At 48.9% G+C, this 19,335-nt stretch overlaps 1 protein-coding gene across 3 annotated transcripts in view; it reads left to right on the forward strand.

Moving 5' to 3' along the window:
* Positions 1–19,335, forward strand: part of PAX5 (paired box 5) — a 181,311-nt gene that overhangs the window by 128,278 nt on the left and 33,698 nt on the right. For all 3 annotated transcript variants that reach the window (XM_069576157.1, XM_069576159.1, XM_069576158.1), the window contains one exon: positions 13,956–14,057. In XM_069576157.1, coding sequence (XP_069432258.1) covers positions 13,956–14,057 — 102 coding nt within the window. The remainder of the gene's footprint in view (positions 1–13,955; positions 14,058–19,335) is intronic.

A 19,335-nucleotide genomic window follows, 5' to 3' on the forward strand; every position in this document is an offset into this window, starting at 1 on the left:
TGGGGCCTGAGCTGGCTGTGGATGTGGAGGGGCTGTGACTTGGTGATGTCTCCCCCAATGCCCATGCAGGGGCACTGGTGGGAGAGGCTGGGCTGTGGGTGCCAGGATGCCCAGGATGGGCCTTCTTGCCCAGGGGTGCCCTCATTATGCCACTCACGACGGTGGAAAGACGTCTGCAGCAGTTGAGACGTGGGCTGCCTCCTGCTGGTGTGTGGAGCGCAGGCAAACCACATGAGATCCCATCTTGCGCATAATGTGCATCCGAGGACAAAATTAGATTGAGAAGTAAATGGAGCCGAAAATTTCTAAAGCATTTCCCATCAAGAAGCTGTTTGATTGCGTGTTTTAATTCTCTGAGTCCTCCTGCCCAGTGAGGTTCATTTTGGTGGGGATGGCTGGAGCAGAAGGAGCTTGTGATGGGAGGGGAAGCCTGGGGAAACCTAGGGCCTGGGCAGGAGGGAGGGAGGAGGCCTTTGACCACATGCTGGTCCTGAGTCCAGACTCTCCGATGACCTGGTTGAGACCTCAAACAGCTCTGTGAAATGGGTGTTATATCCATTTTGTAGACAAGGAATCTGAGTGGCAGAAATTAGGGGACCTGCTGAGACTACATGAAGAGTGCTGGGTTGGCAGGGGTGGCACGCACCGACCTATGGGATTTTAAAACTCAAGCTGGTGCCACTTTGGGTTGCATGTTTGAATGTTTCCATTTTTTCACCAGAAAGCTAGACTTTTCCTCCTTTTCATTCTCGTTTCCTCCATCTCTCCTTCCTCCATTCTCAAAACCGAGGAATCCTAGCGGACAGGGCGAAGGGTAACATCCCCATTCTCCAGATTTGGAAAGTGAGGCTCACGGAGGTACAATCATTTGTTGGTAGCGCAGAGAGAAGCCAGTGGCAAATTCTGGGAATTCTGATTCCTGTGTGTGTTCCCCTAGCTGGTCCTGTCTGGCAGGCTCAATAAATACAAAGAAATCACACACACACACACACACACACACACACACACACACACACACACATGCACGTGCACACTTGCATGGCAAGTTTAGACCCAGCTGGACTTGTTCACCAGTGCCCACTCCTGTTTGGATCATGGAGCTGAGGGGTTGTAGGGCCCAGGCCTTACCGTGCATGGAGCTCTGGGCCTCACCCTCAAAGGGACTTTTTCATTTACCTGCCATTAGTGATTTTCCAACAATTGTTAAGTTTTAGTTTGTGTCAAGAAAATTTTTGTTCAGATAAGATCTTCCTGGGAAGCATTTATGTAAATAGAATCAAGGTTCAGTTGATGGTTGAGGGGGTGGCCATCCTAGAGGCCCCCAGTGCCCCCAGGGAACATGGCCAGAACCCCTGCCTGGTCGACCTTTCATGTCCTTTAGACGCTGGTGCTCCCCAATGCTGATGCTCCCCAAAGTTCCAAAGTGGCCTTTGAGACTGTGTGAAAGCCACTCACAGAACTTGTGTGTTCTCTCCTCAGCCTGGCTCTTAATCCCACCCCTGGGACCCTGGCTCTCTCTCCTTATACCTCAGCTGCCCACCCACCTTACCCCAACTTCTGCCAGTTCCTGAGGAAACTCATACCGGTCTCAAGCACACTGCCCCTCGAGGCTCATTCATGGTGATGGGACCCACCCATACTGCCCACCCTGCCCTGGCTCAGCCTGAGCCCTGCTCCTGGTGTCCCTGGAGGAACCCTACCTACTGAGGCTCAGTTCCACTGCTGCTGCCTCCAGGAAGCCTTCACTGTGACTGCAGGAACTGAATCTCGGGTCTGCTGTTTGCTATCTGTGGGGCCTTGGGCAGGACTCTGAGCCTCTCTGAGCCTGTTTGCCCAGCTGTGGGCACTGAGATGGTGAATAACTGTCAAAATGAACCCAGACTCCGCTGGCTCTTGGCATTTGTCCCCTCATGATGCTCCGGCTCTGTAGGGCCCTTCCTGTGTTGCAATCTCCCTTCTGTGATCCTGATGGCCCAGGAGTGGGGCAGGGTATGGGCGATACCAGAACCAGCAGAGGTTTACAAATGAGAGTCGGAGCTACGTTGTGCTTCTCAGAGGCCCTGGCACCTGACTCGGCCTTTCTCTGGGAGGGGAGGGCCGGGGAGGGATGGGCTGGCATGTCAGCAGCCCGCGGCCCCAGCAGCGCGATTTAATGCATGTTCTCTGCAGCACATTAATTTGCCTTGCACCCTGGGAGGTGCCTCTGTGGGGTGGGCTTGGTTTTCCTCGGCAAGCAGCACACCTGCTCAGCCTCCTCATGAGGGCCTCATCCGAGGCGATTTCTAATCTCAGCCTCGCTGTGTGTTTTGGAGGAAACAGTTGGAGGGCGGGGGCGTCATCTGGATGGGCTCTGTTGTTTCTGGGCCTGGATCTCATGACATCCTCCAGGGCTGTTTCCTTCCAGGCCAGAAGGCGATGGACCGAGGCACTGCTTTAGGGTTTGTGACTGGCCTCGATCCCTTCACAGTAGTTCAGAAGCTGACTGGAGGCTTTTCTGGCTGTAACACGCACCTATTGACTATTTCTTAAAATAAATGGGCTGTCAGCCAGATGTGGAAGGAGCCCGAGAACCCAGTAATACATCGTCCCCACTTCTCTACCATTGTCTAAGCTCCTCCAGGTGGGTGACCTGGGAAGGAAACTCTGGGCTCACAGAGGAGAATGTTCAGACAGGGGAGGACCTGCCTGAAGTCCCTGTAAGGAAGTGGAAGGGCATTCTGACATCCAGTCCAGGGCTCTCCTACTTGGTCCTCTAGCCCTGACCTCACCCTTTAGCTGGAGAGGTCCAGTAGGTGCCTCCCACCATCCTTGACTATATTTCAAACCCATCCTAGATTTGGTACTTGGTGGTTAAGAGCACAGGTTGCCTGGTGTCTAATCCTGCTCCCACAGCCCCTTCCTGGACCATTTTCTGCCTGTGCAACCTTGGGCCAGATGCTTAACCTCTCTCAGCTTCAGTGGCCTCCTCTGAATATTGGAGGGGATAACAGTCATAGCTGGGAACACATGTGTGGGCTGGGCACCTTTCTAGGGGCCTCACCTATACTAACTCTTTAGTTCTTTTAAATAGTCTTAGGAGGTGGTGTTACCATTAGCCCCATTTTATAGATGAGCAAACTCAAGTGGAATCTTGCTCAAGGTTACAAAAGAACTAATAAGGAGCAGAGCTGGGATTTGAATCCAGTAGCCTGCTCCCAGAGCCGGTACACTTAACCTCTAGGTTCATCCTCTCAATGTCAACAACAGCAATAATACTAATTTCTACAATGTAGGATTATTTTGATGATTAAATGAGACAAGGCATAAAACACATAGAAGAGCGCCTGGCAAACAGAGCTCAACAGAGCTCCAGCCATCGTATGTGAATTTACCCACTCGGCAAGTATGCCCAGTGGCGTCCCTAACTACCAACGCCACACTGCACCCTTTTACAAAGATGTAATGTCCCCTAGTCTGGAAGGTCACCTCAAGGGAACTCTATGCTTTCTGTGTGTTCCTTGACCCATTCCACTTTCTATTTAGGAATCATATAGTTTATGTGTAAACCAATTCTTGAGAAGGAAGACATTCCCAACCATTATGTTGGGGAAGTATCTTCTGCCTTAGCAGCCTGGAGGTGGGGAAACATGATGAGAATACTGTCGGCCTTGAATTGGGGGGAGACTGGTAAACTTCCAAGTTTCAGTCCAGCCATGGGACACCATGGTTCTGACACATTGGGAGGTAAGATTACATTTTCAATATTCTCCAGCCAGCTTGGGTGGGCGGATACCATAACCAGGAGTGGAAGTATGGCGGGTTTCCATCAGCAATCCAGTCTCCTGGTGGTCTTCTCCATTACCATCCACCATACCAGTGTTCTCCAGGGACTCATCCTGGACTGAGATGGACAACTGGGCTTTTCTCATCTGCTACCTGTGATCATATAGGTCCCAAGCCGACCTTCAAAGCACTGGTTTGCCATCTGGGCTTCTCAGATAAGAGATGCAGATGGTCATGCTGGAGAGACAGAGTTCACCCTCCTCCAGTGACAGCACCCAGGTTCGTCTCTGAACTCGCATCACTAAACCTCTCCGGCTGCAGTGGCAAAGCCTCTGGAGGTCCGTAAACAGGCGGCTTGCCCTCCACCAGGCACCCCAGACTGTTGAAGTCCGGGCTTCTTATGTCGGATTATATTGTTTTCCTGTCTCCATCCTTGCTGCTCACCTGTCACCTGTCACTTCTCCTAACATCAGTTTGCCTGGCTCCGGAAGTCTCTCTCCCCCTTCTTATTTTGCTGTTTTCAATCTGCTGGCAGCTGGGAAGCCAGACCACTGAGCTCATTGGAATTGTGTGCCAATGAGGACCTGGCCTGCCAGACCCGGTGCCCCAGGGGCTCTAGGGACAGGCTTTGGGCCCACCTTTTGGCAACTTACAGCCAGATTGTCAGGGCTGAGGTTGCCTGATGGCACGTTTCAGGTGGGTGGGACATCACTGCATTTCCTTTCTGCACGAGGCTGAGTGCTGGCTTGGGGGAGGGCTGGTATGATCATAAGCTGTGGACATGTGACTTGGCCAAGGTGCTCTTGGCATCATAATGCTGTCTTTGAAAGCAGGGAGTGCCCACCGTGACAGTTCTGGCCCGGGAGCTGCTGAGGTGGCAGCAGAGGTGGGGTGGGGGGTGGGGGGTGAGGGGGGTGGGAATTATGCATTTCGTGCATCTTAGATTCATTATTACCTCCCCTTCAAGGCTGTCAGTGGGCCCCTTGGGGCACAGACACTGTCTGGTTCTTAAGAAAATGTTAATTTTAAATCAAAAAGTTAATTTTGAACAAAAAGTAATACATGCATGTGGTTAAATATTCAAACCATACAGAAAAATATAAAATGAAAAATAGTTGTCCTTTCCCCAACCTCAGCCCTCCCATCCATAATCCTCACCTCAAAGTTAACGATGTCTTGTGTATACTTTCAGTAACATTTTTATGTGTCTGTCAGCAGGTAGATTTATCTATTTTTTACTAAGTGTAAGTAAGTGCTAGTCACTCAGTCATGTCTGACTCTTTGCGACCCCATGGACTGCAGCCCACCAGGCTCCTCTGTCCATGAGATTTTCCAAGCAAGGTTACCAGAGTGGGTTGCCATTTCCTTCTCCAGGGGATCTTCCCAACCCAGGGATCGAATCCGGGTCTCCTGCACTGCAGGCAGATTCTTTAGTGACTGAGCTACAAGGGAAGCCCTTGGATTGTCTCCGTCCCTCCCTTCCCATTAAATGTGACTCTTGGTGTACTTTTCTGTGTATTTCCATAGGTAAAGTCCTAGAAGTAGAATTGCAGGTCAAAAAGAAGGTGTGTTTTATATTTTGCAATTCATCTACTGAAGCTAGTGCAGGGACAGGGGTGGTAAAGGCATAGACTGGCATTAGATAGCCTCGGTTTGCCTCCGAACACCACCATCTTATCTTCAAACTGGGGATTAACAAGGTTTGTATCTCCCCAAGTGGCTGTGACACTTAAATGAGATAATGCATACAAACACTTTGAATGGTGCCTGGCACTTGGTAAGATCTGAATAAGCAATCACTGTTATTGTTGTGGGTATTATTATCATTATTGTCACCCCCAGGTCCTCTGATGCTAGAACTCAATAAGGATCAGATAATACATGAGTGAATGAGTGAACAAATGAGTGAGTGAAGACCTGAGCTTGCCCACAGTGGCCCTTGCCATGCTCCTGCTGTAAATAATGGCTTCCATCTGTCCCTGGAGCAGCGCCTGTCCTGGCAGGGATGCCCAGAGCCATGAGCATGGCAGAGCCGCTCTGCAGCCTTGCTCATTAGAACCCTGCCTTTGTAAGTTTATTACATTGGGTCAACAGTTGCTAGTGGAGGAAGATCATGTCATAAATGTACATGGAAATATTGACTGAACCCCAGTGTCTGCTCTAAAACGCCAGGCAGATGAAATTCAAACATTCCCTTGCAATTAAAACACAGTCCTTGGAGTGCGGAAGTTCCCAGTGATTCCAGGGCAGTAGACAGAGTCTGTTGGAATGAAAGAAGGGGGAGGGTTGAAGCTGTGAAGGAAACAGAGCCCTATGAATGAATTCTCCGAGTTGTCTTCCTGCTCACAAATCCAGATTAGATCTTTAGCTCCAGCAATGAGAGGAGGGTCAGTCAGAAATTGTCGAAAGTGGGGATTCAGTAATTTGGGGAAAAGAAATTGAGGGTTATTATTTCTTGGTAAATAGCACCACCTAAACTAATGGCTAATAAACCTGTCATTAGGAGGTAGCCAGGTCTGCCTTAATGACTGGATGGGCCCATCTGCAATTAGCCTGTCCACTCTGTGTGGGACACGACTGAAGTGACTTAGGACACATGCTGTGTGCAGCCTTTCCCCCTCTAGGTTGAATGCTCCCTGTCTGCACTCCCTGTCTGCACTCCCAGATCACACATCCTTTGCCTGTGGCAGGTCCAAACAAAGGGAGACCCCAGAACAGGGAGCAACCCCCATTCAAACTGTCACACGTTTCAAACGCCAGCTGGAACAGAGATACCTGGTGGTGTATGCACACGTACAGGCACACACCAGGGTTTGTGCAGCAGGATTAGTCCCCTTTCCAGGCCCTGGCTGTCGGTTGCTCCTCTCTCCCTCCCGTCAGCTAGCAATTGTTTACTGTCACCTGCTTTGTTGTTGGTTGAAAACCTTCAATTCGTCTCACTCAGGGTTGGTTACTTTTTCCTGTAACAAGCGAGAAAGTGTAAATTTTTAGAGAACTAAGAGCATAACTCATGTGCAAATATGGAATGAGCACATGTGAAGATTTTATTCAACTCGTAAATTAATGAGTGAACCTATAAAAAGGTAAAAGTGGTTCCAAGAACATTTGAGGAGCAGGGCTTAATATCGTCCATGTAGAAAGGCATTTTTAAAAAATGTTGGAATAAAATTGCTAGATTAGATACAGAATTGGTTAATGTCCTACGGGGCAATAAACCCAAACCTTTGGAGTTGTCTTTTCTACTTGGGAGAAGTCTACACATTCACGTGTAACTTCCCCATTTCTGGGCTCTAATCAAGTAGTAAAGAATCATCAAACACAGGTACATTCTCTTAGAGGTAGGATCCCTGGGTATGACAGTTAACAGTGCCCCATGACGTGAAAAGGCTATGGTTCCCACCTTTATGACCTTTTCTTTTCAAGTTTTAATAATGTTTCTTAACATGCAGAAGGGTTTCTCATGGTTCTATGACTCTGAGGAAGAGCTTTCTGAGAAAATGTCATAGAAGTGGAAGTGTCTGCAGTTCTGGTTAAATTATTGAACCAAGACAGAATTGGAAGTGTTAGCTTCAGAGACCTCCCCCGGGGTCAACCCTCACTAAGTTTCTGTGTGATTCCAAGTTGTCCTTCAGTGTGAGCCAAGAGGATCAGGGGCTGGATGCCAGGGCTCTGGAAGAAACGGCCACAGAGGGTGTGGCAGGAACAGGGCCACTGAGATGAGATTGCTAGAAAATAGAGCAAAGGGAAGAACAGTCTGACCCGGGCAGTTTGGGCCAGGGAGGAGAGGGTACCAGGTAATGGAGAGTCAGGTGGGGCTTGGGGAGTGACTGGGCTCAAGGGACGAGGGGTGTCTGGGAAGCCAGCATGGCTAGGAGGCTGGGGCTGTCACTCATGAAACAAGATGGCAGGAGGTTCTGATGGCCCCAGGGAGCTGGTTGTGGTTATGCCATAGGTCTCAGGAGTCACCTCCTGCAGGGCTTTCCCTCCATCCCCTGACCCGTTCTGCCCTGCCTGGTGGCTACCTCTTTGGTAGTTACCTGGACACCCAGGCTGGGCTCTTGTCCTTAAAAGGCCTGGCAGGTGATGAAACTGGTGGAGTGGTGGTATGGGATGGTTCAGAGAGGACTCGAGAGCTTTGAGAAATGGGAAGGGTTGAAAATTGGCCATGGGGCAAAACGTGGTTTTTGGATACATTTTCTTTGGCCCTCAGTGTATATTTTACAAACTGGAGTTGAGTCAACATTCACATAGACAGGAGCTTCCCAAATGAAATGAATCCAGAGTTCCAACTTCTGAAAACTAGCCACCACTGAGTAGAAGCTGTTCTCCAAGCCAGGTGCCTGGTCGCTCGTGGGAACATTTGACGAGGGGCCCTTGGCAACAAAGTGCAGGTTGATAGCCCTCATCTCCTGCCGTAAGATCCTTTCCTGAAGACAAGAAAACAAGACTGGTGCTTACCTTCCTTTCACTAGGATTTAATCCAGGGGCTCCAGGGCGCCTGATACTGCAGGCAGAAGTGCTGCGGCGAGGTGGGCATCTCCATAGCAGCTGGCGCCAGCCTCCACTTCCATCAACACAGGGCTAAAATGAGGCCTCTGAGCTGTAGAATGTTAAAACAGAAAAAAATCCCCAGAGGCTATCTGTTCCCACTGCTTGAGTGTTCTGATAGGAAAACGAAGGCCCAGAGAGGTGGTCGAACTTACCTAAGGTCACACAACAAGTCACCATTGCCTCTGCCTGGGATGTTCAGATTTCCTGAGCATTAACAGTCCTCGGTGGACATGATCGCCAGTTTGCAAAGGACTTAGCTTTCCCTGATCAGCTCTGCCATGTTCCTTAGAGCTTTGACTTTGTGGTGGAGACTCCCTGCCTCTGGGGAGAACCTCCAACCCAGGGCTGTCTAGGCAGCCAGACCCACTCTGGCCATGGAGCCCTCACCAGACTCTTGCTCCCATCTCATTCACAATAACTCATGGCTTCTCAGTGGCTCACTTTCTTCTTTTTCTTGCTCACACTCACATTCAGGCAGATAGCGGGGGAGTTTGGTTGGTGCCCTGTGGTATTCAAAGTGAAGGGTTTGCGTACTGTCAGGGTAATGAATTCTGTAAGGGTTTGAAGTGAGGGGTTGGGAGGATCTCCATGTCATGTGTCTGGGAGTGACAACCCCCAGTGGTTAATTACTGCCACACGATGAGAATGGAGCTGGTAGCAAAATGAGATAAGTTCATTATGAGCTAAATTTGAAGTTAATTGGATTCACATTTCCCCCCATTAGTGTACGTAGAGAGAGCCTACGTAGAAATGGGCCATATATGAAAAAGAAAAAGTTGCATCCAAGCAAAAAACAGATAAATGAGGTCTGGTTATCTTGAGGCTTTCACGGTGAAGGGCTTTCTGAGACGTTGGTGAGATGGGAGCCAAAGTTCCTTTCAAATGGTAGAACCAATGTCTTTTGATTAATTTTCACCTTGGCGGGTATTTTCTAAGCGCCTACTGTGTGCCCTGGCAGTGCAGGGGAGGGAGGGTGGGAGCAGCTCTTGCAGTCTGGGGACCCCCAGTTTAGGGATGGGGAAAGAACAAGTGCCCTGTGTCTTGGGGGAGTGTGGGGGATCTGGTGCCAGAATGCTTGGGTTTGGCCGTGCTTCTCTCACAAGCTGTGAGACCCCGGGCAGGTGCCTAACCTCTTGTGTTTTAGTGCCACATCTGTAAAATGGGGATAATATTATTGGACCTATAGAATGTTTGAGGATTAAATGAGTTAATATCTATAAAACACAGTGAACAGTGTTCAGAACTCTGCCTAGTGTTAGAACAGGGCCTAAAATACAGTAAGTGCTGCAAAAATGTTAACGATCATGATCATCAGCTGTATGACCTTGGGCACGTACATCAACTGTTTGGAGCCTTCATCTCTTCATCTGTAGATGGGGATGATAACAGCACCCACCTTCTGGGGTTGTTGACTGAGATAAGCCCTGTGAAGTACTGGCCCAAAGCCTGGCTCATAGGAACCTTGAAGGAAGCTGTTATTCTGTTGGTTGACCAGTCACCCAACAAATGACGGTTTTATGTTCCTGAGTTTTGCCCATTTTTCTATGAGATTTTTGGTCTCTTCCCTTTTATGCTTATGAGATTTTGATATATAGGGATAGTAGCCATTTATCTATGGTATATGCGGCAAATAATTTCCTCCAGTCCACCATTTATCATTTGACTTTGCTTGTATTGTTTTCTGGGCTTCCCTGGTGGCTCAGCGGTAAAGATTCTGCCTGCAATGCAGGTAGCTTCAGGAGACATGAGTTCAATCCCTGGGTTGGGAAGATCCCCTGGAGGAGGGCATGGCAACCCACTCCAGTATTCTTGCCTGGGAAATCCCATTAACAGAGGAGCCTGGCGGGCCACGCCCATAGGGTCGCAAAGAGTTGGACATGAGTGAAGCAACTTGGCACACACATATTGTTTTTTACCAGGCAAGAGGTTTTTGGTCTATTTTATTAAGTAATTCAATTTAGTAATCTTTTATTTTGTTGTATATTTTTTCCATAAAGACAAATTTATTTGGTTTAAGAAACAGTTTAATATTATGTCCTTCCTACATTTTTGGTGTCAAATGACTTTTTCTTTTTCAAGATGATGGTGATGATAGATGGCAATAATAAAACATAACAGTACTATTGAGATATAATCCACATACCATAAAATTCACCCATATAAGGTATACAATTCAGTGGTTTTTAGGACACTTAGAAAGTCATGCAGCCATCACCATGACCAATTTTAGAACGTTGCATTATCCCCCCGGAAAGACCTCATATCCATTAGCAGTTACTCTCTTTCCCCCTGTTCCTCACTCCCAGCCTAAGGCAACGAGTAATCTACTTTTCCTCTTTATAGATTTGCCTGTTCTGTACATTTTATATTAATAGAATCATACAGTATGTAGTCTTTTGTGATGGGCTTCTTTCAAGTTCATCCATGTTGTAGTGTGTATCATTGCCAAGTATCATGTTGTGTGAATATACACCGTTTTCGGTCTCCATTCATCAGTTGATGGATATTTGAATTGTTTCTACTCTTTTGGCTATTATGAATAATGTTGCTTGAAGCATACATGTACACATTTTGAGTGGATACGTTTTCATTTCTCTTGGGAGACACTGTAATGCTACGCTTAACTTTTTGAGGAACTTCTAGACTTTCCTAAAGTAGCTGCCCCATTTTATATTCCCACCCACAGTGTATACGAGTTCCATTTCTTCACATCTTTTCCAACATTGTCATAATCTGTCTTTTTTATTATAGACATCCTAGTGGGTGTGACGTGATATTTCATTGTGATTTTGATTTGCATTTCCCTGATAGGGAATTGGCCATTTTTGTGTATCTCTTTTAGACAAATGAGTTTTCAAGTCCTTTGCCCATTTTTACACTGGGTTGTTTGTCCTTTTATTATTGAGCCATAAGTGTTCTTTAATTTTAGCCAATGCCTTTTCCATAGCTTTTGATATAATCATATCAAATATATTAATTTAAATATGTTAATATGAATTTTTGATATATTAATGTGAATTCCCAACCAATGTTTTAATATTGAAGCAACCTTGCATACCTGGAATAAAGCTTACTTGGTCATGCTGTACTATTCTTTATTTATATTGCTTCATCAATGAGATAGTAGATTTTTTTTGCCTACATATTAATAAATTGTGAGACCAGCCATTAATTTTCATTTTTGAGTGATTTTGTTAAATTTTTATATCAAGATTTTGCCACCTTGGCAAAATGAACATTTTCTTAGCTTTATGTATCCGGTATCAGCCTAATAATAAAAGTGTGTGTTCCTTGAAATTTTAAAAGAACTTTCCAAAGACAAAAAAAAAAAGCCCCCAAAACTACATGGACAGGGCACCTTATTTTTAAAAATAACTTTAAACAACCTTTTCTGATATGATTGGGCTGTTAATATTTTCTACCTCTTCTTGAGTTAATTTTGGTAATTCATGTTTTCCTAGAAAATTGTGCCTTTTGACGAGATTTCCACGTTTGGCAGCATAGAGCATCCATGCATGTTTCTATGTTTTTTAAATGTCATCTTTCCCATATCTCTGGCTGTATCTTCTCATTCCTTATCTTGATATTTGTGCCTTCTTTTCTGAGTCTTGTCCTTGGTTTGTCTATCTCATTGGTGTTTTCAAATAACAACTCTTGGTTGTATTTATTATTTATTATTGTGTGTGTTTTTTTTAATTGTGTCTGCTTTTCTGGTTCCTAATTCATTATTTTCTGCTTTTCTTTATCGATTCCTTCCTCCTCCTTTCCCTAGGTTCATTTTATTGCTTTTTTATCTAGCTTGTTGAGTTGAGTGCCTTGGTGAGGCACTGCATTTCCATTTTGGGGATCAGGGTTTAAAGTGTATGTAGCAGCAGCAGAAACTGTTGAGGTTCAAATGTGACCGAAAGGACAACCCCTGTTGAAAAAAGAACCAAAGCCCAGGAATTAGGAGAGCTGGATTCCAGTCCCAGCCTTGCCTGAAATGAGGAGAGTATCGTGGGCAAATCCCTTCCCTTCTCAGGACCCTCTTATCCATCTCAGGCAGATGGGTAGGGTATGGATCTCCTGGGGCTTGCCCCCAGGAACCCCCATACAGCAGGTAGCCTCCTATCAGGGTAATGCCTCCGTCTTCCAGGAGGCAGATCTAGCCTCCCTCCCCCACTGGTCCTTGCTTTCATTCCAACACATATATTACAAAAACTGTGTAGTTGAATTTCTTTCTGCATGATGGAGTAAGGCTGGTGACAGTGTGGCCTAAAGGCAGGGCTCAGCCTACTGTCCCAGCTGAGAAACGGGGGGACAGTAGCCCAGCCAGGCACATGTGCAAGGCAGTAGAATAGAGTGACTAAACCCATGGTCTTTGCCACTGGATTGCTTGGCTTCAAATCCTTACTGTGCAACCTTGGACAAGTTACTTGACCTTTCTGTTTCATTAGCCTATAAAGTGGGGAATGTATCAGTACCTTACCTCATAGTGTTGTTGAGGGTTAAATGAGTTAATGATTTAAAAGACTGAAAACAGAGCCTGGTGTTTACAATTTCTACGTAAGCCTTTAAGGTTTGTTGTCACCAGGGGTGCGAGCCTGGGCCCAGGGCTGGGTGGGTGCTCCACCCGGAGCACCTTCTGGTGGGGAAGCCGACCTGTTAGAACAGCCCCAGCCTGGGCTGTCTCTACACATCTCAGACTCTGACAGCAGGGGCATCCCTTTCTTTTCGGGGAAACTGCCAATTCCTCCCCCAAGGGTGGGGTCTCATCCTCAGAGCTCAACAGGTAACCACTGAACAGTCCCATCTTCCTGGGTCTGGATTGTTGCTCTTATACGTGAGCACCTTAGTACATACATGCGATCATCAGTGTTTGGAGAGCTATAGGCCAGCTCTTTCCCTGAGCGTCGAACCTCAGGGTCCTTTCAGAGTTCTACTGCTTTGGGGTTTTCTTCCACTTGGCCTGAAACCCAGACCATTCACTCACGCATTTATTCACGGAGACCTACTAGGTGCTGAGCCCTGTGGTGGAGGTAGATTTTCTGGGTGTTGAATGAGGTGTCACCCCTGCCCTTAGGAGCTGGCAGCCTGCGATGAGGGGAACACGTGCTGCTGGACGTCTGCCCCCAGTGGCCGAGGCCTTAACGTCTATGTCCCAGAACAGTGTCTGGTGTCAGGAGGTGCTTCCTGCACCATCACTGAATGAATGACAAGATCTTGGTCCAAAGAGGAAAAAGTCAGTAAGGACCAGATTTGGGTCTGAGGCAGGCAGAGCCCTGCCCACTGTGGGTGGCTGGGAGATGGCTGAGCTGGTCTTGGAAGATGGTGGTGCTGGGCCATGTGCAGACGGCCCAGCAGAAGCAATGGTGTGTTGACGGATAAAGCCAAGCCCTACTTGGGGAGCAGAGAGCAAGGGGTGTGGTGAGAGCTCTGGTTTCCCAGGGATCCGACCAAGCTATCCTTGCTTCCTGCTGGTGGAGCCCAGCTGGAGGGGTGGGTGAGTACGTATGTGTGTGTGTGTGTGTGTGTGTGTGCACGCGTGCACACTAGCATCAAGCATCCAGACACGACAAATGTGCAGATGTCGGGGGAACTGTGGACAGGAGCAGCTGGCCGTGGGGATGCTCACCCTGTGATTTGTTGCTTTGACTCCTCAGGCCGCGACTTGGCGAGCACGACCCTCCCTGGGTACCCTCCACACGTGCCCCCCGCCGGACAGGGCAGCTACTCGGCACCGACGCTGACGGGGATGGTACCTGGTGAGTCTGCGCTGTCTGCGTCTTTGCAGCAGGAGGCATTTGGGGTTCGTGAGGGGCATTCCTCCCCACATAGTCCCAGTGACCTCTCTGCTTCTGAGGAGTGAAACTGAAGAAATGAGGCTGAGCTCTGCCTTCTTGGCCTCTTTGTCAACCGGCGGCAGCACCTGGGAGGATGTCAGAGACAGGGGAGTCCTTGACTGTCCCTCAGACACCCCTCGCTGGCTACACAGGGAGCCTGAATGCAGAGGGGCATGGGACCTGGCTGAAGGTCGGAGAGGGGCTGTGTGCGTGCTAAGCTGCTTCAGTCGTGTCAGACTCTTCGCGACTGCCTGGATGGTAGCCCGCTATGCTCCTCTGTCCATGGCATTCTCCAGGCGAGAATACTGGAGTGGGTTGCCATGCGAGAGGAGCTGGGGCATCCTAAGCTGCCAGCAAGTAGGAGGCAGAGCCACAGTAGAAACCCTGACTCAGCATGAACCACCCTGAGGCCCAGGCAGTAGGGCCCCTGCCCAAAGAGCCCTAAGCCCCTTCCGGCTTCTTGCCAGCCCACATCACCGACGTGCACACCCTGGGGCCCAGGGTTGACTCTTTGTGTGCAATGTGAACAAAGTGTGGACGTGAAGCCTGGGTGTCCACACCTGCATTCAAGGCTGGTGAAGACAAACAGGCTGGGCGTGGGGAAGGAAGCCAGGTGGATCAGGGCTCAGGTGGGCCTTCCCCGTGCAGCCAGGGCCAGGCACAGGCTCTGAGGAGACCCAGAATTCTAAATTCGCTCCTGGCCTTCCAGGTTATTACGGAGACTATTTAACAAGGTAGGAGGACAGAGCATATTTCATTTAACGGTTTGTTAGCTTGATTTATGACTTTTAAATATGAGACATATGGGAAATGGCCTCCGTGTGTACTCTTACCCTGGGCCTTGCCAACGCTGGGGAGGCCTGCCAGATCCATGCCTGCAAAGGCTTTGCCTTTTCTGCCTCCAGAAGGGGTCACAGCAGAGCCACCGTGTTCAGGGCAAGAGAGGGAGGCGGCGGGACACACACCCTCCTGCCTGCCTCCACCCTCACTGTCTCCCAGCCTTTAGCAAGTTAGGATTGCCCAGTAACTTCGTGGCTGTGGATCACTTTGTCAAGTGCAGAGTGCTTGCCCAGGAGCCCTTCGGTGTTACAGCCTGTGAGGTGGGCAGGGTCCCCAGGGAGGCTAGTGAGACTCAGAAAAGTTAGGGAACTGCCCACAGCTGCAGAGCTTGGAGGTGGGAGGTCGAGAATCCAGCTCTTCTGCCCTCTAGTTCAGCACTGCTGCCCTCTGCCACCCTGTGCACCCTCAGTCTGTCAATGCATGCTTCACAGTGATGGCAGAGGGACAAGTGGCAGCCCCAGGTCCAGTCCTGAAGGCGTGTGGGCAGGCAAAGTGGGGCCCTGCTGCCAACTCCAAAGAGGCCAAGTTCAGAGCAGTGGCTGAACTTGCGCAAGTTTATCCAGACAGAGGTACCCTCCAGCCCTTGGGATTCCTCTAATTCTAATTACCAGGCTCGGGATACAAAGGATACAAACGGCCGGGGCTTCTGGCAGAGCCTCCAGCAGGTACCATTAATGGTGGCAGCAAGAGCCACAGGGCTGCACAAGAGCACAGCCTAATGGACCTACCAGCAGCCACTGGACAGGGACAGCCACGGAGCCTGCCGGGACTCTGCAGAGAGGGAGGGCACATGGAGAGGGGGAAGGAAGACAGGTGTTTGGGCAGGGAAGCCCCACGTCTCTCTCTGCAGCCTCCCTCCCTCTCTTCTGTTTTCCTTCTCTTCCCGCTTTCTCTTCTCACACAGCCCCAACGTTCATTCAGCACCAGACCTGGTGTCACGGCTGCGACTCCACACTTAGCAAGCAGGTCCTTGGCTCCTGTTCCCCAGTGTCCACAGCAGCATCACATCTCTGGGACTCTGTCTCCAACAGGTTTTCCAGGTGCACTCTTGGATGGTTTCACGGGGGCAGTGCTGGCCCACACTTGTGGTCTTTGCTGGAACTGCCCAGATCTAGCCCACCTTTCAGCACAGTGGGTCCTCTGCCTTACTCATCTTCCACACCCCTCATAGCCCATAACACAGAATAGGTCCTTTTATGTGAGTGTCTGGCTAAAGGCAGGAAGGAGGGAAAATTAATACTAACCTGTGTATGAGTTTCTTGTGGCTGCTATAACAAGTTAGCACAAACTTGATGACTTAAGACAGTGGGAAAATTTCTCTCACAGTCCTGGAGCCTAGAAGGCTGAAGTCAGTATCACTATATGAAACAGTCCTCCCTTCCAGCCTGGAAGCGAATCCCAAGGGAAACTGAAATCTTCTGAGCTGTTTTTCCTACTTAGGTTCTAGGAAGAGCTTCCCTGGTGGCTCAAATAGTAAAGAATCCACCTGTAATGTGGGAGACCTGGGCTCGATCCCTGGGTTGGGACGATCCCCTAGAGGAGGGCATGGCAACCTACTCCAGTATTCTTGCCTGGAGAATCCCCATGGACAGAGGAGCCTGGAGGGCTACAGTCTGTGGCCCTCCAGAGTCAAAGAGTCAGACACGACTAAGCGACTTAGCACAGCACAGCACAGGTTCTGGGAAACATTTGGCTGCCACCTCTTCCATTATAAGAGAGACTTCCATAGATGAAGTTTTCTTTTAGAATACACTGAAAAGAGATTATGTCCAGGGTATGCTTGGGCAGTTGAATTTGGGGCCTGGAGAAATAGTATGTTTTTCCATATGAACCATGGTCTTGGTGGCTTAGACTCCTGTTTATTTCTAATTTGGTTCTGCTGTTGGGGTTGTCCCTCCTCTGTGATTTCAGGATGTGTTCACATATGCAGATCAGGGCTACTTGGTCTGCTTGAGCGTTTATAGATTCAGTTCCTGTGGCTCTGCCAACCCTACACAGCCCTTGGCTAATTAGTTACGTTGAACAAAGCAAACTCGGCACATCACATCAGCTCAGCGTGGAGACAGTTTTCAGATTTTATTTTCATCAAGTCCCAGCAAATGCCAAAAGTTTTGCACCAAAGATTCCATAGTATCTTGACCAGTATAACTAGTTGATTCCCGCCTGAAGGTATTTGCACAACTTAATGGATATTGACATGGCATTTGAAACTCTTAAAAATTCTAGGCTGGGGAGAAGATGGGGGCGTTCACTGCCCTTTTGGCTTCAGTGAGTCTAAGAAGCAAGGTAACCAACTGTCTTAGAGATGAACTCACCTTGCTCCCACACCCCTTACTGGACTCCTCTTTGGGGGTTTCAGGCCAGAGTGCCAGGAAATCCTGACCAGGTCATGTTTACCTCCCCTGGGCTGTAGCACACAAGCAGCTAGCTGTTTGACGAAGGCCCTAGAAGGAGCCTGGTGGGCTCTCTGTCCTGGAAGCTCTGCTCACTGTAGATGGGCGTGCATCACCTCTAGATGCTGTTCATTGAAATCCCTCAACTGATGGCTTTCTCGAAGAAGTAGGAGGTGATGGTGAGGTTGGAGTGGAGCCCTGAGGCCAATGAGGTGGTGTGGGCAGGCACTGGGTCCTGGACTCCTGTGGGAGGGATGGAGGCACCTACTTCCCGTCACAGGGGCGATTCCTCTGCTTAGTGCACTCAGCCCGCTCTATTACTCCCGCTGCCACTGGCCCAGACTGCCTGGCTCCCTTTCCCACATTTTCACCTAAGGCTTCACCAAACGTGTGTTAGTTTCCTCTTGCTGCTATGACAAGTCACTGCAAATTAGGGACTGACTAAAAGCAACAGTAATTTCTCATTTTATGGTTCTGGATGTTGGGAATCCAAACTGGGTCTCCCCGGGCTGAAGTCCAGGTGTCAGCAGGGCTGTGTGCCTTCTGGAGATCACCCAGGGAGAATCATCTCCTGCCTTCCTCAGCTTGTAAATGCTCCGCATCCCTGGCCTGAGGTCTTTATCATGCCGCCATCTTCCAGGCTTGCTCTCTCCTGCTCCCTCTTCCTCTTAGAAAGACCCTTGTGCTTTTAATGGACTCACCTGCTTAATCCAGGATAATCTCCTTATCTTCAGGTCAGCTAATTAGCAACCTTCATTCCCCTTTGCCATACAACCCGACGTGGTCATGAGTTCCAGGGATTAGGGTGCAGATATCTTTGCGAGGAGAAGTGTTATTTGGGAGGGAAGTGTTATTCTGCCCACCCCACCATCTAAACCAAGACCCCCATCACACCCTTCTCAAGGCATTCTGTTGTTTTCGCTCATTATTTAAGCATAGCGGGAGGAATTTAATTTAATTAGCTTATTCCTTCCTTGTCCAGTTCCCCCCAGGTCTGTACAGTACTCGAGGGTTATGCAGCACACAGGCTCGGCCTGTCTTGTTCGTCGCTGTGTCCCTGGTTCCTGGCGGAGTGCCCGGCCCATAGTAGCACTCAGGCAATAGTAGATGCCATACAAACGGCGGTGGGGGTGGGGTGGGGTGGTGGTGGCTGGGGCTGGGCTGCCTGGGAGAGCTCAGCTCAGTGCTGCAACAGTGCAGCCCTGGAGGCTGAGCTGCCCTGAGGGCCTGCAGTGGCGGCCAGGTGGTGAAGCAGGGAGGCTGGTGGTTGAGAGCATGGGCCTGGAGCCAGGCTGCCTGGGTTTGCATCACCCTCCTGCTTCTCACCAGCTGTGTGACGTGGGGCAAGTTATATAACTTCTCTGGATCCTTGTTTCCTCCTCATCTATAAAATGGGGGTGATGATAATAAGAACGAGGATTAAATGATGTACAATTGGCCCTCTGGATCTATGGGTTCAGCATCCATGGATTCAACCAACCATGGGTAGAAAATAGTCAGAAAATATTCCAGAAAATTCCAAAAAGCAAAACTTGAATGTTAGCAACTGTCTACATAGCACTTGCACTGGATTAGGTATTGCAATTTATCAAGAGATGATTTAAAGCATACAGGAGGGTCACATAGGTTGTATGCAAATATTACATCATATTATATAAAGAACTTGAGCATCGGTGGATTGTGATGTCCACAGGGGTCCTGGTCCCTAACCCTGGCCAATACCTAGGTATGACTGTCATATATGTAAAAACTCTTAGAATTTTGCCTGGCACATATTAAGTGCAATGTAAGTATTATTTATTATTATTATTATTATTCTTTACAGTTGCTGTTGCTTATACTGGGGTCTGAGCTGGGTGTGGTGGTGAGGAGAGAAGCCTAGCAGGCATGCCTAAAGCTGGCCTTGCCCAGCTGGCATCAAGTCAAGAGCTCTCCAGCAGAGCCCACGTCCCTTGGAGCCCGTGGAT

The sequence above is a fragment of the Ovis canadensis genome, chromosome 2 (genome assembly GCF_042477335.2).
Source record: "Ovis canadensis isolate MfBH-ARS-UI-01 breed Bighorn chromosome 2, ARS-UI_OviCan_v2, whole genome shotgun sequence".
NCBI classification, from domain to species: Eukaryota; Metazoa; Chordata; class Mammalia; order Artiodactyla; family Bovidae; genus Ovis; species Ovis canadensis.